Raw genomic sequence first — 21,037 nt, 5'->3', positions numbered from 1 at the left:
AGCAGTCTTGAGTTCTCTTTGGGCTATGTTGGCTCCCATCCTGCACCTATTTCCTGTCCTTGCAGTGTGGTCCAGCTGGTCTTTCTGAATGGTCAAAAAGTACTTACTGGCAAAGACTTCCCCACCAAAAAAATCTGCTTCTTGTCCAAAACCCCCACACTTCCTTTTTTCCGGTCTTATGTGTATTTGTTGCTCTTGGGTTGTGCGATAGATAATGCAACCAATATACTTCGTAGCCTGATAAAATTTGAATAGAATGTTCTAATTATAATTTGTCCCTTTTGTTTTGCATTGGATGGATTGTGTGTATGTTTCCAGTGCAACAGTGTGACTCATTGTTGTCAATATTTTTAAAAAAAACCTGGAGCTCCAGAGCACAACAGAGTGAAACCGCAGCAGCAAGGCTGCTTACCGGCAGGTTGCTGTTTATATTGGCATATAGAGCTTGTCTCCAGACCTACTAATCCATGCAATAATCGACACAAATGAAAACCAGGACATTTTTTGGGTGTTTGACCAGTTGCAGAATGCTAACTGCAGGAGTCTGTTTTCAATAACAGGGCCATATGAGGGACACTGACAGATTTCTGACAGTGTAATTCAGATCGTTATCAAAGATTTAATGCCAGAGTTTAACAAGAGTTCAACATTAGCACAAATTGTCCTCTCTGGTTCCTGATGCTGCCTGAGCTAGGTTGCAACACTTGTGCCTGACAACTGTCCCTCAGATCGGGAGGCCACGGGAAGGATGGTGGGATATCTCACGCGGGTTCCACGGCAAAGTAACGTTCTGATCAAATGACCCAAAGACAACACCAGCAAATGAAAACAATTGTTTTTTATTTGGCACAAAGACAAAAGTGCTTTATAATAACACTGTTTTTGACATGAAAACAAACTCATGGTACAACTATTGGTGGCATCAAAGGATCAAAGCTTCAACGTATGCAGATGATTCCATTTTTTTCTTGTGCAAATTGTTTTTAAATGTTTGAAAAACTGAAACTAGGAAGTCCGACTACACATCGGTGCTGCAAAGTAATCCGTGATTTAGCAATTCTGGGAACATATGGACACTCTGTTGGTTGATTTTGTAGCGTAAACGTACACGTGGGATTTTAAATACCAGACGACACTCCGGACGACATGTTACTAAGCACAGACTGAATATAAATATGCTGGTTCCTCATCTCTGCTCAAAGTATAAAAACACAGGTTCATCTCTTGAAATCAATAACTTACCTCTACAAATTGCATTTTTATTGTTGTTATTGCAAATAATAATTAAAAAAAACCTAGCTCATATTTTCACATTGTTTGGTCAGATACAAAAGTCGTTGTCAGAACAGTTTAAGCACAACAAAGACATTTTCCCATTTTTCTTATTAAAAAAAACTTTAGTGAAAATAAAGAATCTTTGGTAACTGTAAGCAAAAATAGAATAAAAATGTCTATATATAAAATGCACTGAAATACAAAGTAGACAATAAGTAAACGGCTACAGCAAAAGGACAACAAGGCAGGGAGCTCCAGCTTTGACTGAATATGGAACTGCATATAAAAAGAACACTTTTATAATCAGAGATAACATGATAAATTAACAGAGGCCTTACAAATGCATCAGTCTGTAACCAGAATCCTGACGCCTCGTTGCAATTCAAAGGGAACCACTGAGGTATTTCATCTTGATCAGGTCAAGCATCATGCCGGACAACAGGAGAGACATAAAAGTGCATAAGAATTAAACTCATGTCTCTTCCCGGTCATCTATAACAAACACAGAACTCGTTCTATCGCAAAATGCTTCTCCTTTCCAATAAGAACACTTTTTTTTCACATTCCTGTTATCAGATAGTACTTTTGTACACTAAAGTCTGTTCTCACATTTATGCCTCCCGCTGCAGGCTGTTTGAGCCTGTGCAGGGGAGCTGAGAGCTGTTGCCGCAGTGCCCTCAGTACAGTATGTGAAGAGAGGCGGAGAGCAAAGGCGCATGGAGGGCAGGTCTTTGGATCAGAACACACCCAGCCATGTCTGCCGAGGGATTATCATTCATCTTGGAGGAAACAACATTCGCATCGTTTATGAAACACACACTTTTTTTTTTTAAAGGCATTGTCTGTCAGAATAAAATATCACAGCAGCAATGATACACCGGCTCTCTTCTGGTCACATGTTCACCTGGTCACCTGTTCCGGTGGAGCTAAACGGACCAATCAGTGATCAGTTTGAGATTCTTCACTTTGTAAACATTGAAAGAAAAAAATAATGCATCCATGTCGTATGGGAGAGACCGAAACATTTGGATATGATGCATCTGTAGTATTTGTTACTAAACGTATTTTCATTTTCAACAGAAATAGCACTAAAATGTCCATCTGCAGGATTAACAGAAGATATTTTTATGCTAAAAACAATTGTGTTTCCCAGACAAAGAAGTCTTCAAACTTTTCGGATCCCTCCCATTAGACGCGCATGCAGCAAAAGAAAGAGAGCAGCTTTCCATTTTAAAGTCCATTTCGTGACATTTCACTCTTGGTAAAGCAATACTGTGGCTGTGGACATCGTCATTACATCAGCGCATTGCCCCAAGAACCTTTACCCTCCAACCCCCAACATCTGAACACTGACCTTGACGCAGGTTCTCGTGTCAGTGATGGATTTAATTGTTTTTTCTGTAATGTCATTTGAAAGGATCTAAAGCCGTCAACAGCTGAGATGGTGGGGCAGGCGTGATTTCATTTGAAATCTGGGCAATGCAGAGATGGTTTTCTTTGGCTGTGGCAGTGGTAAGTTTCTGCAGACACCATGATGCCCTGGAGGGAAAATAGGCTTCCTTGTCAAGTTAAATGCCGATGGATGGAGGTTTTATACTCGGCTCAAATGCTGACACCCAGTGAAAAAGATAGGGAGAAGAGGTAGCTCTGACTGCATAGATGTAATTGCACTTTTGCTACCAAATGCACATTTCTTTTTGGATTATTAGCTTACAGTAGTTGACCTTTACATGAATATAAAAAGTAATCTACCTTAGCCAACTAGCTAGCTGTTTAAGTTGAACCATTCTCCCTCCAGAGCATCTCAACGACATTCTGAGAGTGAAAACGACCAAAAATGACTTCAGTGGTATGTGATGACCGCAGCCTGAGTTACACGTCCAGCACCATGTCATAGTGTGATTCCTTCTTTCTCTTTCCACACTTGTTGATGAGCACTGTGTACAACGTCAACAGGATGACCCAGTAACTGGCATAGACAACTGCCCCCACGATAAGAACGATCTTTTCTGTTTCGGGAAAGGGTTTTCTAGTCTGCTGGACTATTGTGTAGATAATCCCAAAAAAGAGGATGGTGAACCAAACTGAGATAGGAATCAGACCGATGAAGTTCACCACAATTGTTTTTCTCCCAGATGTTCCCCATCCAGACTTGTTGATGGTTGCTATTGCAAACATTTTGGCCGGCAACAGGCTTGACATGTACAGTACTGAGTAAAAGGACATGAATATCATGACTATGTTACCTCTGAGGCAGCTGGCAAATGACGACTTGATCAGTGCGACCGCCTGCACAATGAGTAGAAACAACAAAATATTCCAGAGCCTTCCTTGGTAGAAGAGTTGGATTGCAGTAGCAATGAGGAAAAATGGGAAGAAGCCCGTGATCACGGCCTCATAAGTCATCCACAGATGGTGTTTGTGGAACCACATGGAGTTGTAGAGCCACTCTCTGAAGTACGACTTACTCCACCGAGTCTGTTGGTTGAGCCAGCGCAGGTACGTGATCGGCGTCTCGGTGAGGCACTTGGATCGTGCCGTGTATTTAGTTGCGTACCCAAGACTGAGGACTCTGTTTGTGAGATGGCGGTCGTCCCCAAAACTACAGTGGGATCCCATAAATGTCTGATTATACCAGTCTTCGAGGAACTCATTCAGGAGAGAGTTCCGGTACATTCCCAACGGCCCACTGATGCACTGCACACAGCCAAAGTAGGACTGGCAGGCCCGTTCTATGTTGAAGGCCATCCAGTAGCGGACGCTGCTCAGGAAGGAGATCCACGACTCGTATTTGTTTAAGATCTGCAGAGCACGAGCAAGAAGAAGCGCCTAATGAAGCATCCATGATGAGCAGTTGGGTGACATCGTGTTTGAATTGAAACTAACCTGAACATCTCCACCAACACCCCCGACCATGTGGTCTTCTTCCAGAACCTTCACCATCTCCACTGAAGATGCCGGGTCCAACATGGTGTCAGAGTCACACACCTGAGTAAAAGCATCAAATATTATTAATAGTCCAGAACGTGTGAACAAAAGTTTAGAAATTTGGTATGGGGGGGGGTTGAGGTGAGGAACCATCGCATAGATGGTGGCCTTAGTCTAGAATAAGGCCACGACATCAGGCACAACTGGAAAACAGAATGTAGCACTTATGGATTAAATCGATTTTAGAGTATATTTCCAAGTTTGTGTCACGGATCACCTGTGGTGTAATCACTTCAGCACCTTTACCGTCTTTCATCTTGTTTTGAAGTAGTTTTTGGCAGTAAATACAAAGAGCTTGAATGAAAGAGAATGTTTCAACTATTTAAGAATACATAAGCATTCAATTTAGTGGACAGTCCCTTATCAAAAGAGCAGGTTTCGAATCAGCAGGATCTCAAAGAAACAATAGAAATAGAAACAGATCAAAGCACATCTGTTAATGGTGAAAATATGCATCACAGTTGCTGCTTCCCCCACACAGTGGAGGTCCTGGAGTGCTGACAGAGTTCGTTCTTTCATTCCACCTGCTGACGCCTGCTGATGGTTTGATATGCCACGTAAGGAATGAGGTACCGGTACTTTATTGATTAGCATGCTCAATACAAGTCTGTAACCCTAACAAAAAAAAGGTCTTTAAAAGCTGAAATACTGAAGAAGGCAGAATACGTCTCCAACTGCAGAGATCATCTGTGTGCACGGTCCATTATTCTTCCGCATGAGATCATTTGCACTTGCAGGAAAGAATTATGATTTTGGGTTGACCTTTTTTTCAAGCAACATTTCCTGACTGCAGGGTAAAAACAGGTGTCTCTGTGTTCCCATTTATACTGCTAGATAAACCACCACACAATGTTAGCATTATTGGGGCGTAGGAGCCAGCCAAAGCCCCTCAGAAGCTGGCTTGTCTAAAGATACAATTTAAGTATTTTTCACATAGGGACACATTCAGAGCGGAGCCAGAGTCAGGCAGCCTTTCAGTGTGCTGGATCTTGAACGCATGTCGATGATGTAACGCTCAGCTCTGTGAAACAGATCTGTTTTTACAATTAGACATCAGCTACTGCCGCCTGTCTTCACGCTACGCTTCCAAACTGCATACAGCCACCGTCCATCTCAAAGAAACACAAAAGGCTCTTTGTGGACCCCATGTTTGGCTTGGCAGAACCCCCACTGCCCACCCCACTTTGGCCATCTCCGTCTCTTTTTCTCTTCCCTTTCCCCTCTATCTTCACTCAAATCCTTGTCAGCAGTGTCTTACTATGTGTGTTCACGCGGGTGTATAGCACTGAATATATTAGCCATTATCCAACGCTGCCTCTTTTCATGTCTTTCTTTTATTCCAGTTTGCATTCAGACTAGTGGCGATGGGAAATCTGGCTGAGCTCAGTAATTAGTCCCACTTCTGGCTTTAATAATTCTCTCCATTTTCACAGTTTTACTGCCTGCGTTTGATGCCTGTCATGTTACCGTTTTATTTAGTGCTGCAGTTACAGGGTAGGGTAAAAGATGCATTAAAATCTGTGCAGAAAATGACCTTTTTTTTAATATTGCATGTGTTTTTTCCACATATATTGTATTTAAGACATGGACTGGGTATTTAGTTAGCCACAGCTGCCAGTGTTTGTCGAGCAACCTTTGTGGTAGCCATGGAGAAATGTTTGCCAGTTCCTGTCTGTCCAAATGACCTGAACCTCTCTGACGGCTCGACTGTGATTCTGCGTTTGGATTTAAAGTGGTCTTAAAGTGCTGAACTAAGGTTTTGACTGACCTGCACGTAGTCCACGCTCTTCCCCAGTGCCTTAAAGGGTGTGTACATGACCTCCCTCTTGCCTCCCCACTTCTGCATGATGCACATACACTTGTTGTTCAGCACCAGCTTGTAGATGTGCTGGATGCTCTCGGCGTAGCTCTCATCCGTCTCCTCGGGGGCGCGGTGGTGAAAGTTGCTCCGCCACACGTACGACGCTACTTTGTCGCGCCCCATCACCTCTTTAAAGATATCCATCATGTAGTTGTCGTCCTCTGTGTTGCCATCGATCACCATGATGACCTTGATGCCCGGGTACGTCAGCCTCTTTACTGACACCAGGCACTTCCTCAGGTAGTTTGGGTCCTCCTGATACGCCGCGATGCACAGCGCCAGGGATTTGTTCAGTTTGATCGGTGTCTCTAAAGACCGCCGCATGTTTCTGTGTTCTAGGAGTGCAAAGAGGCTCTGGATGAGGAGGTGGATGACCAGGATGGCGCCATAAAGGCCGAAGGAGAGGTGATGGCCAGCGGTGGTGAAGAACTGGTAGCCCATGATGTAGGCGGTGGAGATGCCCACCAGGAGAGAGATGCCAAACATAGTGGTCCCAAATATCCTCAGGTAGGTGAGAATCCTCTGATACCTCATCTATGGGGAGAATAAGCATAAAACAATTCAAGTACACATCATAGCTATAAATGCATCAAAATGCTGCAGGAGGTTGTATATAAAATGTAGGAATGACACAAGGAGTCATCATAAAGCAACTATTTATAGTGATTCTAAATGTTTTGATTGACTGTGATTTTGGGTTCCGGGAACATTTGGATGTTTACTTCAAAGTACAAAGTTGCACATTTTCCCACAAATGCATTGCAACAAATTGCCCTCCAGCTCCACGTTGACAGGGGACAATACCAAAGAATCTGCAAGTCTATGAAATCCTTAGAGGGGCTGAAAGAAAACCTCAAAAACGGCAGCACAAAAGCATCAAAGTGCTTATTCACGAGTTTGGGGCTGTTCGACAATCATGCCTAATTACATCAAGCCGAGGTAGAGACGGCAGTAAAGTTTCTCACCCCACTTTTTTTCCGTCTTCCTGTCCCCCCCTGCTACTCTCTCCAACCTCCCCAAAATCTGTCTAAATGTCAGACAGATCTGAGAAGCCGATTGTTCCAGCCCTCCATTAGTGTGGGTGGGCGCACGTTACAAGATTTCTTGACCTAATTAACCAACAAATGCTGCTTATACCGGCCATCCAAGCCCTCTTAATACCTGTGCAGGGGGGACTTGTATTTTTCTCTCGATTGCAAAGGATTTTAAAAAATATAATCAGGCGTGTATCCAATATCTGGGCCTCTGACGGAGGCATTTCTACATGAAAACACGGCCCGTGCTTTTGAGCTTAAACTGTGAGTGGCACTCTTTTATAAAACAAGGGGGGGGGAGAAAAAACTTTCACTAAAGATCCAGTCCTCATTACTTTGCTACCGCCATCTGTTTGGCAGACCATCAGGGACCCACTCAGCGTGGCTCAGCTCGGCTCAACGCGGAGCGGACCACCCTGTGATGTCATCTGTTTGCATCTCCGTGGGAAGAGGAATACAAGAGCTTCTCAGATTCTCTAAAGCTGCACGTGTGCCTCTTCCCCCCGGTTACAGCCCATGCAAAATACGACAAGAAAACAATTTACTGAATTAAATAAAGTCAAGGAATTATGGCAGAGGGAGCGTGGCATACGGGAGGTCAAAGGGCACCCCTCAGGGCACTGAGTCAGGGGGCTGCCACCTGTTGACACACTTTTAACGTGTACGTTCAGGCTCAGCGAGTCCATTCGGGGCCGAACTTTTGCCAAAAGACGAGCAAATGGCGCAGACAGAGTCCAGCAGTGTTTGTCATCTGGCAAGTGTTTTTCACGCCACACCTAAATGCATGACAAATGGTGGGAGGGAGGTGGTGATGCAGAGAGGGGGGATTAAAGAGAAAGAGGTGCAACAGACAGCAGAAGGGGAAAAGCGGGTCAAATCAGAGGACGGAGATACGACGGCTTCTGGAGGACAGGCGAGCGTTGACGCGGTGAGCCAGGGGTCACGGGCAGCGCTCCGAACAAGACGCCCCTTGACTCTGGCTGAAGGTCTCATTCATTTGAGGCTTGCGGACCAGTGCAGCAAACCTCTTCTGGCACGTGTCGAAGCTTTTAACGTCAGCCGCCCATTTACAAGACCCCCGATACACCAGCGCACAGACGCTCATATGCAGCATATAAAAGCTCATTATGAGAATGAGAGGGAGGAAGAGGGATCGAGTCTGTAAAAACGCACATTTTTATTGGGCCAAGAGTTTCACATTCCACCCATTTGTATGTATCAACGTGCACGTCTCACAGCTATATAAGGTAGTGTAGAGCAAATTTTTCTCCCGCAAAGGAGAAAAGGAGGTGTTCCACCACAACGGTGCCATCGTAATAGTTGAAGCTCTGTGTATGTTTGCTGCGGAGACCCGCCTCGCAATCAGGACAGGAAGTTGTCATAAATCTTTGAATGCACCTCCACAACAGGCCACAGTGCGGGCTGACACCGCTGATACCCATGTGGGCTTTACCGTTCCTACCCTGCAGAGGAACGCTCAGAGCCTCTGCTGTATTTGCTTAGCTTGTTTGAGTCTGGACTTAAGTACCTTTATTGGTTTAATTCTTTGTTTTTAAAAATACAACCCCAGACAGCAGGTCTGCAGACATGAAGAGCCCTTCGCTTTCTCCTTCTGGGCCGTCTGGGCCGTTTCAGACGCTGTCATCGTTGGGAATTAAGTGCTAAAAGATACAGCTCAGACGTGGTGTCATGGGTGGGAGCGAGATCGAGCGCGACGGACCCAGAATTAATTACTAGGACTCATCACGCTCGAGATAACGAAGACGACCTATGACGCACAAGCTGGTGTGTGTCCCTTGGAGAAGCAGGTATGTGGATAGTATGTCATCACAAGAGCAAGCTGGTGGCGTCACTGCAACATGCAGATGTTATCGGCCGAGTTTTCTGTTTATTTTCTTGGGAAATGCGATGGAGCCCCACCACTATCACCCGCCATTCGGTTTACTTTGTGTGTGTGTGTGTGTGTCTGCGCATATGGGTGTGGGACAGAGAGAAACCCTGCAGTGACCTCATTGCGTTATCGGGCTCCCTATGACATCAGGAGGAGTCTCTTGAGTGAAATTCCCGCATGCTGCATCTCAGGGATGCTGTGATGAACTGGAATAAATGCAGAGATAAAATAAGGTGTTAAAGACAAACTTTAACCCCGTCACATTACAGCGGTGATGGGTGGCGTGGGGATGTGATTAGGTCACCAAATTGCTCAGACAAAGGTGCTCAAAATGCAGGTTTGCTATGAACAATGCTAACATCCTGTCAGAGGCAGAAGGAGAAGTGATGATTTCAGACCACACCAGAGGAGGCACGGCCAGGACCTCTAAATGTGGGGTCTCCGCATCCGCCTGTCAAAAGACAAGCTCATTATGCCGTCTGGAGCCTCTCTGCAGTCCGTGTGTGGCTGTGATGGACTGGTACTCTGTCCCGGTTGTATTCCCGCCTCTCACCGGATGTCTCCTGTGATAAGATCCAGCAACTCACTGACCCTGACCAGGAACAAGCAGCTGTGAACAGAAGACTAATGGACGGGCCAGACCGGGACAATCAGACGCTCTGGGGAAAACAGACTGCTTGTAATTCTGATGCAGAAAACACCACAAAATAAGATTTAGTTGTGTTTTAAATGACTTAAGTATGTTACGATGCTTTTTTTCCCCCAACACCGGCTGCAAAGACAGTTGAAAAGTTCAATTTAATATTCAATCATGTGCTTCCATTTCCCTAAATCCACTGAAGCAATAAAAGACCTGAGGTGCAGTTACACAAATTGCCGATTATAATGAAGCAGCTTTTATCTCACAAATGATTTAGCAACATTCTGTTAACTCTATAGGGTGGCTGCGTGTTAGCATTTTTACATTTCTGAGATCCAGCAATGAAAGTGGAACGTGGAACGAATCCCACTGAGAGTGTTTTTTATCCAAAGTGTGCTGAGTGGATTTGTAAAAGGTCATTGGGGTCAAGTAACCATGCTGAAGTGCCTTTTTTCTCACAGTCAAACTTAGCATGATGGCTAAAAGACCTCTAATTACGCTGCACATCTGGACAGTTTCAGTCGTGGAACTGAAGCAAATCAAACGTCACAATTTACACCTCGAACGCGCCGAACATCCAAGACCCAAGAGCTTTTTTTTTTGTTAAACCAAAACCTCTTGATGTTAAAAGTTTTTGTGCCATCGCCATGCCCGGCAGAAAGCGTCAGTGCTTTCCCCTGACAGGTGGTGTGGTCTCACGCGAGGGTTTTGTTGCTGTAAAGGCGGTTAGCTAGTGCGGTACCAGACACTGTAGCTGTCATGTTGTTTTTATTTTGGTGACGTCCTGATTTTGCGCCTTAATGCTAGCCATGTGGGAGCGCTAAACATGTTGGAGCTTTGCCAGCATGCTTATGTGAGAAGGATTATTGTTATTGTTGTTATTAGTATTATCTTTAAATGCTATTGTATGTAGACTTTGAGTGTTTGAGGAATGTTGATAGGAAAGGAAGAACATGAGAGTGTCGTAAAAGTGCTGAAGCTGCTTACTATCAAGCTCAGCACTCAGACGTATCCTGTTGGTCAGGATTAGAGAAGTTTGTAAAGATGTCAGAAGACAATGAATTATGAGATCCTGTTTAGACACCCATTCTGTTTGCACCAATAAAAGAGGTGAGCGAGCAGCAGACGGACGGAGTTGACAGAGGAAGCTTGAACTGCTGCTCGGCTCCCCCTTTGCAAAGGACTCCAGTTGTTTGCGTGGTTACTCTGAGTCTAGTGAACGAACAGCGCGGGTGATCAAAACTTCATCCTCACAAAATTTGGTCCTTCGAGCCGGATCCCAAGACCTGGAGAGGAGCGCCGTGGGACGACCGAACGCCGAAGTCTGCGCAGCCGGAGTCAAAAAGACGTCCGAATCGAAAGACCTTTCATCACGAGTTGACGGAAGGCCGGTCTTCGTCCCTCCCAGGGCGACCATCTCCAGTGACGGGAAGAAGGCACCAAAACAACTCAGAGAGAAACCATAGAGGCAACGGAGTGAGTATAAGACACGAAAAGCGCTACACGGAATATACCGCGGTATTGCCTGCCTGGCCATCAGGAGAGAAGCAGAGGCAAGATACACCCGCCTCTCAGGTAGAAGCTTGGTGTATACTCTCCTGATTAAAAAAGAGGGGTTATAAGGCCACGGCGGAGGGACTGAACTAGATATCCTGTAGGGATTGAGGGTTGTTCAGTCGGGAGATCAGGCGTCTCCATTCAAATACATAAAAACTGATAAATAAAGTGCAAACATGGGCAACCAACATTCCACAAAAGGTGCTGAATTCGAAATCCCAGCATCATGTAAACACATGGAAGACAAATATCCAGGTTCATGCTCATATGTGCAGCTGTGGATGACTAAGTTCAACTGGGATGGTAACTTAGACAGGCCAGGCAATATTATAAAATTAAAAGAAGATTTAATAGAATATGGAAAGAAACATCCAAAAGTAAATGTGGGGTTGACACAATGTCACCTCTGGCTCACTGAATCAAAATATAGAGAGAGAAAAACAAAATCAAGAAAAAGAGAAACGGAAAAGAGAGAAAGAAGAGAAAAATGAGAACTTCTTATACCCATTGCTGAGTGCGTACGTGAGGGCGGAGGACAACGAAACAGGATGCAGGAGTCAATTGATAAATGTGCCTCCCCCGTATGTTCCTCCACCTCCTGTTCCACTAGCTCCCCCTCAGGCGGTCCCATTGGACCCGCCCGGAGCTGTAGCCCCCCTTGCTTCAAACACTAATCCTTTTTTTGGGCCCCTCTCTATCGGGAGCCCAGTACAGAAATTACCACATGCAGGACAACACTGTGCAGATGTACCCATTGATCCAGGTTGCAAATCCACAAGCCGGTGTGCAGGGTCAAGATCCTACTATCTTGGTGTATAGAACCTGGACTCCAGAAGACTGTAAAAAAGCTTGTGATGACATAACCTTGCCCCAAATGGACGTAGAGTTGTGCATCCAAGACATAAGACAGTTACTAAGAAGTTATCATACTAACGGTACTGAAACCCAGCAAGTCCTCATGTGCGTTAATGGCAAGAAATGGGGCACTGTTAGAGGAGATTGGATCCCAGTGGATCCAGCCACTCAACAACCATGGCAGCCTGACAGCCAAGAACTAAATGACAGACTTGACAGACTGTACGAGCGCATGCGAACTACTTTTACCAGACGAGCTGACTACAGCGCCATTACGGCCACAAGACAAAAGACTGACGAAAGTTTTGAAGACTATAGCATGAGAATGAAAGATGTGTTCCGAAAAAATAGTGGAATTCCGTATGCGGAAGATCCAGAAGGTCCCTACCAACAGCAGTTAAAGCAAGCTATACATGGGGGATCAAAATCAGAGATAAAAACCTGGGTAGAGAGACAATTAGTTGATTTCGGAATTTGTAACCTAGGCCGCTATGAACAACATGCTATGCATGCTGAAAGACAATGCCAAAAGAGTAAGAATCAATCAACAGGCATGTTTTTCAATGCCAACCTCTCCCAAGCCGAGGCCGAGGGCGTGGGCGAGGCCGAGGCGGAAGGGGAGGAGGAGGCAATTTCAGTGAAAAAGATCAGTGTCATTATTGTAAAAATTTTGGACACTGGGAACGTGATTGCAGAAAGAAACAACGTGACCAGAGATATAACAGAGGACAGCAGCAAGGTTCTAATCCACCTCAACAATGACTAGAACTGGAAAAAGATGTCACAAAAATTAAAACAAATCAGGGCACAAAATTTGACCAATTTGAAAAAGAAGACCTAGAAGATGTTTTAGACTTAGAAACCATCTTCCTGTTTGCTGAAGGCAAACCAGAAATACAACTGACCGTGTTAGGCAATTCTTTAACATTTTTAGTAGACACGGGTGCAGGTAAATCAGTAATTAGAGATCCAATAGCTCTAAAGCCAACTTCTACACAGATTTTTGTGAGATCAGCAAATGGTCTCGTAACTAAAGAAAGAATGTCAGTTCCTGTAGATGTTGTGACCCTGTAAGTGGAATCACACTTAAAGCCCCTTTCGTGATCTCCACCACATGTCCCGTAAATCTATTAGGAAGAGATCTTATCTCTCAGCTTCAGTTGATGATTCGTACCACAGCTGAAGGGATGTGGTCTGTAGATAGAATGGTTGATTTGTGGGTAAGAGAAGGAGAGACGTGCAGTAAATACTGGTCACTCAACATTCCTGAAAAACAGCCCCCTCCATTTTCTGACCCAATCACTATGTTATATGGTAAAGCTCTGTCATACTTACAGCCTGAAGCCCAGCTCCACAATCAAACTGACCTGCATGTAACCATGCATGTGGAGCGCATTGGTGAGATCTGTAAATCAGACTCACACGGCACATCAAGCTATGCAGAGCAGTTTGCTAAACTCAAAGATCCACAAATGATTGTAATTATGCACCTATATGTGTGTGGTCAAACAGCTGTCTGCACGGCAGGAAGCCTTTCCGCCGAAGCAGCAGCGCTATTCAAAGTGTCAGGTTCTGTACCACATGTTTCTATTGCTAAACCGCTTAAGAAAAGATGGCAAGACTTGGGATGTGACGTAAAACACTGGAGTAGCCTGCCCTATAGGCCTAAGGGTGAGGTTGATTTTAATGATCAGTTCCAGGTGTGGCGTATTCCCCTTAAAACATGGTTGCTGACTCATCCAGCAACGCACCTCACAGACCAGAGTTCATGAGAAGAAACATCTTCCTCACGCAGGAGGAAGAGGAGAAGCTGAAAGAGCTTCCCCCTGAATTATGGTCGGAAGGACCTGCAGATGTAGGTCTTATAAAAGGATCAGAACCTGTAAAAATAATCCCTAAATCAGATTATAGACCATTTCAGAGACAATATCCCCTTAAGACTGATGCACAGGAGGGTATTGTTCCGATATTTAACTCACTGCTTAAAGCAGGAGTCATCAGAGAGTGTCCTGAGTCCCTGTAAATACACCCCTATTTCCAGTAAGGAAGTCACCACCATCTACCGGCTGGCGGATGGTGCAGGACCTGCAAGCTGTAAACGCTGCAGTGGTCCCTAGGTCTCCCTTAGTCGCAGATCCATACACCCTGCTGAATGACTTAAACCCTGAACATCAGTGGTACACGGTGATAGATGTATCCAATGCATTTTTCTCTGTACCAGTACATCCAGACAGCCAGTTTTGGTTTGCATTTACGTTTCAAGGGCGGAGGTATACCTGGACAAGGTTACCTCAGGGCTACTGTGAGAGTCCCACAATCTTTTCTCAGGTAATGATGTCATCATTAGCTAAGTTTAAACCTGCGTGTGGAAGTCAAATCCTCGTCTACGTGGATGACATCCTCATGGCGTCAAAAACAGAGGCAGATTGTTGGTCAGACACGCTAGCATTGCTACACTGGCTAGCCTCTCAGGGCCATAAATTAAGCAAAAGCAAACTGCAACTGGTGAAGCAGGAAGTGGTTTATCTGGGTCATGTTTTGACACATAATGGAAGAGCTATTCTTGAGTCGAGGAAAACAGCAGTACTTGAAGCCCCAAAACCAAAAACAAAGAAGCAGATGATGTCATTCTTAGGACTAGTGAATTTTTGCAGATCATGGATCTTAGATTATGCGAAAATAACTGCCCCTTTACAAGCATTGATGTATGATAATCCCTTAGCAATGATGTGTAAACACTGATGTGTTAACATGGACCCCTGAAGCTGAAGAAGCATTTGTGTACATAAAGCAGGCCCTTGTAAGTGCTGGAGTGTTAAAGCTGCCAGACTATCAGAAGCCTTTTGAGCAGGTCGTGGATTGCAAGGGTGACTTTATGACTTCAGTTTTATTGCAGAAGCACGGAGATAAGAGGCAGCCAGTGGCCTACTACTCCCACAAGCTAGATCCCGTAGCTTGTGCACTCCCACCATGCGTTAAAGCAGTGGTGGCAGCATCTGAGGCAGTAAAAGCCTCCGCAGGAGTGGTGCTATATCATGAGCTAACTTTGCTAGTTCCACATGCAGTGTCAATACTGCTGCTACAAAGTAAGATAGCATTCCTGTCGCCCGCACGTCATCTTTCCTGCATGGCAGTGTTGCTGTCTCAGCCGAATCTGACGATTCGTCGCTGCACGACCTTAAACCCAGCGACGCTGCTACCCACCGCAGAAGAGGGACACCAGCACAACTGCCTGGATGAGGTCTCCATTACGGTCCTGCCGCGACCAGATCTTAGTGATGTCGCGTTGACTACAGGACGGATACTCTTTGTGGATGGATCATCGAGAAAGGATGACTGTGGACGCACTAGAACTGCCTATGCAGTAGTCACAGCAACCGAGGTGGTGGAGGCGAAATCACTTCCCTCCTCCTATTCTGCTCAAGCTGCAGAACTCGTCGCACTCACACGTGCCTGTGAACTAAGCAAAGGACAAGATGTTACCATATATACAGATAGTCAATATGCATTTTCCACGTTGTTTGTGTTTGCTCAACAATGGAATTTGAGAGGGATGAAAACGTCGACCGGCAAACCGGTCATGCATGCAGAACTGTTAAAAAAGTTATTGGCAGCAGTACAGCAGCCACGTAAAATAGCTGTATGTAAATGCACTGCACATACTAACAACACAGACGCAGTCTCACAAGGCAATGCCTTTGCTGACAGAGCCGCAAAGGCTGCAGCAAATAACAACACACTTCTTGATAGTGAGGAATCATTTACCTTAGAACCTGCAGATAATGATATTCTAAAAGAAATGCAACAAAGTGCTCCAGGAAAAGAAAAGGCCACGTGGAAGAAGCGAGGAGCCAAACTGGATGATAAAGGACTATTAACCATAGGAAACAAGCCAATCCTTCCCCGGAATATGCATAAATGGGCAGCATTAGTGAGCCATGGGCCATGCCATGTCTCAACAGGAGGGATGGTACAGATGGTTAATGAACATTATTACACTATAGGATTTCATACCTACTTAAAAAATTTTTGTTCACAATGTGTTATTTGTGTAAAACACAGCCCACAGGGAGCCCTTAAGGCCCCTGCAGGCACTACACCATTGCCAAATCATCCATTTCACACAGTTTTTCTAGATTTTATTCAGCTAACACCATGTGAAGGTAAACAATATTGTCTAGTAGTGTTAGATGGATTTACTAGGTGGGTGGAAATTTTCCCCACGGCAAAAGCAGATGCACTGACAGTAGCAAAAGTTTTATGTAGAAGATCATTCCCAGGTTTGGCATTCCGAAGGTCATCTGGAGCGACAATGGAAGCCATTTTGTAAATGAGATAGTGAAAACTGTAGGAGTAACTTTGGGCATTGATTTGAAGAATCACTGCGCATACCACCCTCAGAGTGCAGGGTTGGTTGAAAGAGTCAATGGTACTATTAAGAACAGACTGAAGAAATGTATGGACGAGACAGGAAAGAACTGGATGTTTTGTCTCGACCTGGTGAAATTATGGATGCACATAACACCACACAAGAAAACAGGCATCACACCCTTTGAAGCATTATATGGGCGGCCTTATTGCCTACCATACTTTGCAACAACAAATGAGTTAGAACATGTTGAGGAAACAATAGCAGATTATCTGAAAAAAGTGTTACTTAACCGATGTGTGAATACAGTAAATGTTCTGCCTAGTCCTGTGTCTTCCACAGATTCCACCCCCCAGGAACCCATTCAACCGGGCGACTACGTGTGGGTGAAGAAGTTTGTGCGGAAGAGGTGGAACACGCCTAGATGGGAAGGTCCTTATCAAGTACAGCTGACCACAAAGACTGCAGTTCGAGTGGACGGGAAACTGTCGTGGATACACCTTTCCCATTGTAAGAGACAGAAAATTCTTCCAGGTGAAGGCGAGGGAGCAGTGGCGGACTGTCCGTAAACGGCTGACGGCCTGTATAGGTCCAGCAACGGCTGAACCCCGTCGGAACCTGTGAAGAGGCTCTAAAAGGAAATGAAGTTGTTCTTCCTAATTGTGGTGAGTGCTGTGACGGCAGGACTCGTGAGTTTTGGCCTTTGGAACTTCCGACAGGAGGGAGGAGTACCTCTTGTCCGGGGTTGCATTGGCCGGCTCGTGGGATCAGTTGTTACTAGTACTTTGCTGCAGGTGGAAGAACAATCTCTACTGGACGACGATGAAGAGGAATCGGAAGAAGAATGGATCAATGTAATACAAGATGTAAAAGAAATGTTCAAGATGTCTTAAGCTGTACACATGTTGAATTCTGAGTGTAAGAAATGTGTTTCTAGGAAAATGACGTAATGCATTGAAATTTCATGAAAATGTAAAGATGTAATACTGATGATGAAAATCTAGACGCATTTAACGATAAACAGGAGGGAAATGTGAGAAGGATTATTGTTATTGTTGTTATTAGTATTATCTTTAAATGCTAATGTATGTAGACTTTGAGTGTTTGAGGAATGTTGATAGGAAAGGAAGAACATGAGAGTGTCGTAAAAGTGCTGAAGCTGCTTACTATCAAGCTCAGCACTCAGACGTATCCTGTTGGTCAGGATTAGAGAAGTTTGTAAAGATGTCAGAAGACAATGAATTATGAGATCCTGTTTAGACACCCATTCTGTTTGCACCAATAAAAGAGGTGAGCGAGCAGCAGACGGACGGAGTTGACAGAGGAAGCTTGAACTGCTGCTCGGCTCCCCCTTTGCAAAGGACTCCAGTTGTTTGCGTGGTTACTCTGAGTCTAGTGAACGAACAGCGCGGGTGATCAAAACTTCATCCTCACACTTACAAGCCTACATGCAAGTATGTGTGTCTGCTGCAGATATTCCTCCACGCAACTCGCAGGACAGTATTGTGTTGGGCTATTAAAATAAAACAAGGCACATGTGAACATTGCATAGTTTGTGCACGCTGCACAAGCAGTGGCCATTAAATTCAGAAAGCACTACATCAGTCACAGAAACTCTCTCCCACATCAACCCGGTATGCTGCTCAGAAGAACAAGTGGTGAATAGAACAGGAAGAGCAGCACACAAGAGATAACCGTGCCGAACGGGATCAATACTGAGCTACAGGTCACCGATGAGACGTTCATGTAAAACCAGATGTGCTGAAGTCATGTTCACCTCAGGTCTCAAAGGTATGAGAGCAGACATGCGAAAAAGGAGACGTGCACCCTTGGGTGGGAAATGCACATGCAGCACACGCATGTGTAGGATGCATCTTAAAAGCATTGAAGCCGAAGATGATTCCAGAAGGCTGCAGAACCAACTGCCAACTTCCCCCAACCACTATTTCTGTGTCGACCAGAAACATCAGACGTTTGAGGAACAGATACGAAGCATCTGTCCTGCGCACATGTTTCATGTCTGTATTTAAATTCACGCTGTGGGCTCGCTCGCCTAGGACAAAAAATGTGCTCTAAACACACCGAGAGGTCACGGGAACAGCGCCACCCACCGTTCCACGCGCTGCTGCACGACTGGAACCGACAATGTAGCGGGACGAGGGGGGGGGTTCCTTCACTCTATCCTCCGCTCTCTGATCTATGGACTCTTAGAATCAGGTGGGGAATATCAGTGAGAGGAGAGAAGTGGGTCGGAAGGGAGTGTGAAGAGGAAAGGGGTGGAGGGGTGGTGGCCGTCTGCCAGCAGAGGCACTGGACTGGAGCCACTGTGGCCGGCTCTGCTCCTGTCTGGTACTGCAGCTGCACGGACCTTCGTCTTCCCTTCAAATGCTTCTCAGGATCACGTTTCTCAAGACACCGAGATACTGTAACTGTTGTTGTTGATGTTGTTGTCATTGTGAAGGCTTGACCTTGTCACCCATCCGTCCGGCACGTTCTCCTATCTGATTACAGCTTTCTAAAATAGTTGCCACTCTGTTTTATCTCTGTCAAAAACAGCTGAAAGATAAACTGAGACCAAACCCAGAGCCAACCTCAGTGACAGACGCACTGACTGAAGGTCGCTAAAGCACATCAGGTTAGCGGCTTCTGGGCTACTTTACGGCATAAATGGCTCTGCCCGCTACCTCTGTGAGACGTTCTCATCATTAAGAGGTGGCTGGAAGCTAAGTGAAGACTTCACTGACATCCAAGTTTCCATTTTTCCTGGCTGAAAGCAGCAGATCGTTGCAAGTTAACAAATGCAGGCGGACAGAAAAACGCTCTCCAAGATTAAATGGTTGCACCGTGTCAGCCTGGAGGCTCAGAAGCTGAGGAGCTCATGCTGGGAGCAGTGGCGGCACGTGAGGGTTGCGAGCCCTAATGGAGACCAGTCTGGAATGCCCTTCCTCTGTTATGCAGTAAACCACTGAGTGGAGGAACATCCTGCAGCACTGAGTCTGCAGTAAACTAGACCACTGGGTCACCAAACGAAAGCAGCAGAAAGAATCACTTTTCTGTTCTTTTATGGTAAAACTAATGAAATATGCACACGAGTGTTTAAACTCAGGTTGGCACGGACACTTTGAGGCAGCATTACAGCATTCTTTGCAACTTTTGCAATGATTTTCTTTTTTTTTCTCCCTTTGGTTTGTACTTTTATGGAGGAATGGCAGCAATCACTGCATGTCCAAACTCACAGATCTGCAAATGTTTAGCGTGGGTTGGAGCCAGCCAAAAACTGACAGGGCGGATTACCAGAGCATTTCAACACAGCCGTTTGCATGTGCGCGGCCTGTGTGACAACGTAGCTATCTGCGTGGAAACCGTCCACGCAATCTCTTCATCCCAGTAATGGAATCAAATTACGCGCTTCCACCACGAGGCGATTCTAACGTGTCCAAAGGCAGCGCCCCCATTGGCCCCCGAAGCCCAGCTGATGACGTCGGGACGAGCGACGTCATCAGCTGGGCTTATTTTCGTGAGCCAGTAGTTTTTTACAGTAGATGGATGTCGCAAAACTTCTAAACCTGCGCTCAGATTTGTTGCCCTCCACCATCCGGCTGCCTCTCATGGATCTGCGCGCTTTACGCACCGCTGGTTAAAGTGTGTAAAGAGACAAACTTCAACCCTTTTCCTCAGAAATGGCGTGAATGATATAGCAATTAATTATTCGTGCAGAGAATGACTGCGAGCAGCAGCGTATCAACGTTAGGAGTTAATTTAATCAGGTCGAAGGTTGCATTTATTGCTGCCTGTCAGCCGGCTGCGCGCTCGCCGGACCAAATGGTCACCGACCGCCTACCTTGAAGCAGCTGTTGCCCTCCTCTCGTTCGTCCTTGGGAAAGGATGCGGTCAGCTCCGGCGGCTCTGGAGCTGCTCCACAGGGGGAAAGAGTGTCGAGAAAGCAGCTTCTGGGGATGCTTTTGTAGTGATGTGTTTCATGAATCCGCTGGAGTCGATCGTCATTAGGAAAATGAAATCAGACCGGCGCAGGTTCCTCTGTTTGCTGGACGATGAAAAAAAAAATCCTCAGTTCAGTTTATTAGTTATTAGAAGCTCGGAACTAGACCGTGTCAGTCAGCGCTGCTGGTATTCTTATACAAAAAGAATAAATTAAGATGTGTTGGAAAAAAGATAAATATTCTCCTCATTTACTTTGGGCGGCTTAACTGAAATTTAGTTACCAAAAAAGCCATCAGCTGTGGCACCGTCAGTCGTTACAACCTCAAAAGTTGCCAGCAATAAAAATAGAAATCTGATCATGACTGATCTTCAGAATTTGCTGTCTTGAGGGGCGTGTGGGCAGAAGCATTAGTTCTCTCAAGCATCCAGGTTGCATAGAGCAGAGAAGTGGCCAAAAACCTAATGCCTTCCAGACGAGTGTGCGTGGAGCCTCCTTTACGGCTGCTGCGGCTCCCAAACCCCTTTTACCGGGCAACATATTGGCGTGTTGTTTTAATAAGAGGGGATGGTTTGGGGGACATGAGGAGGAGCGACGGAAAGGAGGGGAGGGGGTGACTCATCCAAA

The 21,037-nt window shown here is 45.4% G+C and overlaps 2 protein-coding genes across 2 annotated transcripts; one reads left to right on the top strand and one right to left on the bottom strand.

Moving 5' to 3' along the window:
* Positions 1-823: 823 nt before the first annotated feature.
* has2 (hyaluronan synthase 2) lies at positions 824-20,962 on the bottom strand. The gene is made up of 4 exons (XM_057045315.1): positions 20,312-20,962; positions 6,032-6,658; positions 4,162-4,263; positions 824-4,077 (listed from the first exon to the last, which is right to left on the bottom strand). Exons 2-4 carry the CDS (start codon positions 6,656-6,658, stop codon positions 3,148-3,150), a joined length of 1,659 nt encoding a protein of 552 aa, XP_056901295.1. The 5' UTR covers positions 20,312-20,962; the 3' UTR covers positions 824-3,147.
* LOC130532594 (uncharacterized) lies at positions 13,885-17,833 on the top strand. Its single transcript, XM_057045316.1, has 2 exons — positions 13,885-17,135; positions 17,265-17,833. The coding sequence occupies exon 1, from the start codon at positions 14,977-14,979 to the stop codon at positions 16,429-16,431; it is 1,455 nt and encodes a 484-aa protein (XP_056901296.1). The 5' UTR covers positions 13,885-14,976; the 3' UTR covers positions 16,432-17,135; positions 17,265-17,833.
* Positions 20,963-21,037: the final 75 nt, after the last annotated feature.

This window comes from Takifugu flavidus, chromosome 10, assembly GCF_003711565.1.
Source record: "Takifugu flavidus isolate HTHZ2018 chromosome 10, ASM371156v2, whole genome shotgun sequence".
Taxonomy (NCBI): domain Eukaryota; kingdom Metazoa; phylum Chordata; class Actinopteri; order Tetraodontiformes; family Tetraodontidae; genus Takifugu; species Takifugu flavidus.
The sequence above is the reverse complement of the archived record's forward strand: the minus strand, read 5'-3'. Positions and strand labels throughout refer to the sequence as shown.